Genomic DNA, 2751 nt, shown 5'->3' with positions numbered 1-2751 from the left:
CATGTATTTATGTATGTACGTAATCATAGTTATGTATTTACGTATGTAAATGTATGTTTGCCATTGTAAACCAAAGTGCTTTTCCGGGACAAATACAAGTGTGATTTATTGTTTTTTTTCATAACTTGATCCTCCCACAATCTTCTTCTGGATAGCAGAGAAGTCCCCACAAACCTCCAACTTTTCAGATCCGATTATATTTTAATTGATATAAACGCCGCTCTACCCCCCCCCCCCCCCCCCCCACACACACACGTTCGTTGTTTACAACTGAGAACGCACAATAACTCATCGATAATTACCATTACTGAGAGTGTAACACAAATTAAGACTTCTTTTGACCCCGTGAGACAACAACAACGACAACAACAACAATACACAAACAAACGAACAACAAACAAACAAACAAACCAACAACAAAAAAAAAAACAAACAAACAAATAAACAAACAAGCCTTTGCTTTGTTTTCGTCCAATACATTTAATGTTCAGCATATGTACAGTCAGCAACTAGGTATGTACAGGGATGTATGTACACAGATGTACAGAGCGCAGTCCTTACGTACGGCTGTTTCAGTCAGAGGTCAGAGGTCACAGGGGCGGTAACTCGGGGGGAAATTGTAGGGGAGGCAATCAGTCATTCATTCATTGGTCCGGTGTCAGTCATCTGGGGTTTTTTTTTGTGGAAGAGAAAGTGTTTACAAAAAATAACAAAACAAAATGGTTCGATCTAAAGGTGCAGTTGTAGCATATTACTTATGAAACATGATTTGCATAGAAAATAAAGACCCCCCCCAACCCCCCCCCCCCAAAAAAAAAACAAAAAAAAAACAACCAACAACAACAACAAACAAACAAAAAAACAACAACAACCGGTAAGTGCAAGATCTATATAAGTAGGTGAAATGTATTATCATTATCTTTAATCCTCATCAGTACTGTTGTTGTTGTTGTTATCATCACCATCATCATCATCATTATTATTATTGTTATTATCATTATTATCATTATTATCATATATTATTATTATTATTGTTATCATATATTATTATTATTATTATTATTATTTTTTATTTATTTTATTATTATTAAATTGTGTCGATGTCTCACAACAGTGAATAATTAGATCTATATACACATATTTTTTTCTTTAGTTGTTTTTTTTTTTTAATTTCGTAATTTTGCACGCCCACCCCCCACCCCCAGGTACATTTCAAGTTATTTCTTTACCTCAGCATTCCACTTCGTCGGCATGGTTACAGAGTCCTAGGTTGGGGTCAAACTTGGTGCCAGTGGGACACGTCATCACGTGGGGAGGGTAATCCAGCCAATCACCGCGCAGACAGATGACGAACCGGTGACAGTCGTGCGGGTCAGCGAACGTTCCAGCGCCCAGACTTCTACAGTTGACGGCACTGGCGGCTGGGGGTGGGGGAGGGTGGGGTGGTGGTGTAAGTGGTGCGGGTTGAGGGCAGGGTGAAGGGAGGGAAGGGAAGAGTGAGGGGCACAGGAGGGGGAGGGGTGAGACAGATCGTGGGAAAGGAGCAGGGTATAGGGTGGTGATGGAGGGGGTGGGAGGGACAGGGTCAGAGGGGGGGGGGCAAAGTAGGCGATGGGGAAGGGGCGGTGGGGTAAAAAACAACACAATGTAAAATACAATCAAGGCGGTAGATTTTGAGGAGGGGGGAATTAGGATAGAAAACATAATATTGTTAACGTCAAATCTGAAGTTAAAATGTGGAGTGTAGTTTGAGAAATCAATTTCCAAGTTTTGGGGTCAAACCTTAGTATTGTGCTAAAATGACAGCTTTAGCCCCATCCGTGAAGGAAAATCTGGTTAGCCCTGAGCCAATCCGCAGAATCCTGTGTAATGTGCATGAGGCTGTTTCTATCTCTCTTCACAGTCCGTGTGTTTGTTATATAAGATAAATTCGAAGTAGCAATTTGTAGACTCTACCCATACTTGTGATAGCGCACATCATAATTACACATTTCTTCAGGGATGTATCCTGCAGAGATTGGATTAGACCAGAAAGCCAGGCTTTACTCAGGCTTCCTCTTAAGTGGTGTAAATTAAAGGAGTCCAACAAATAGAGCAGGGCCAAAGTTAATTTGGAGTCATTTCGAGAAAAAAAAACACCTAAACAAACAAACAAACACAAAAACAGCTGGACTTAAGCATGATATACAACCGTGTTTGAATAATTTGTAAAGGCAATAACTCTGATTTATAGCCACACAGTCATTAATTATTCATTCAAAGGCTACGTTATGTAATCTCCCCTGACGTGTGCCATCATAATATACACACAGAGACTTCTCTTCCTTGCAAAGTGTGACATACACTCTTTGTTGTTCTGACTCCTTCAACAAATTGTTTTGAAGAGGACGTAGAGCATTATTGACCAATCACAACTGGAGTCAAACAGTGTGTCTGGAACTATATTTTCTCGTGGATTAACATTAATCAGTACTACTTTTCCATGTTGCAACTTGATAATCCTATTTTCCGTTGAGAATCACTACACCCAATGAGACAGGATGAGAGCATGAGGTTACTAAATCTGATGTAACTGGTTCGATTTGTATGCCTGAGAGAGTTTGGGCATTTCTTTGGTTAAAAAAAAAATAATTTCAGTTATAATAAAACTAATAAATGAAAGACACGCTGTTTGACTGAGGTCGTTTGTAACCGACTTTTACGACATTCAAACCTACCTGCACTAGCCTGAGTGGCGGAGTCGTGGTGCTC

General features: G+C 39.9%; 1 protein-coding gene across 1 annotated transcript in view; it reads right to left on the bottom strand.

Annotated features, from left to right (window-relative positions):
- Window positions 1-460: 460 nt before the first annotated feature.
- Window positions 461-2751, bottom strand: part of LOC101846087 — a gene marked incomplete at its 5' end in the record, with an annotated part of 6055 nt that continues 3764 nt past the window's right edge. The window contains 3 exon segments of the mRNA XM_013087290.2: window positions 461-666; window positions 1230-1421; window positions 2718-2751. The exon segment at window positions 2718-2751 is cut by the window's right edge and continues 215 nt beyond it. Of these exon segments, the coding sequence (XP_012942744.1) occupies window positions 1231-1421; window positions 2718-2751 (225 nt within the window). The 3' untranslated portion in view covers window positions 461-666; window position 1230.

The sequence above is a fragment of the Aplysia californica genome, unplaced genomic scaffold, assembly GCF_000002075.1.
Source record: "Aplysia californica isolate F4 #8 unplaced genomic scaffold, AplCal3.0 scaffold00570, whole genome shotgun sequence".
NCBI lineage: Eukaryota > Metazoa > Mollusca > Gastropoda > Aplysiida > Aplysiidae > Aplysia > Aplysia californica.
Note: the sequence above shows the minus strand (reverse complement) of the source record. Positions and strands in the feature narration are given on the sequence as shown.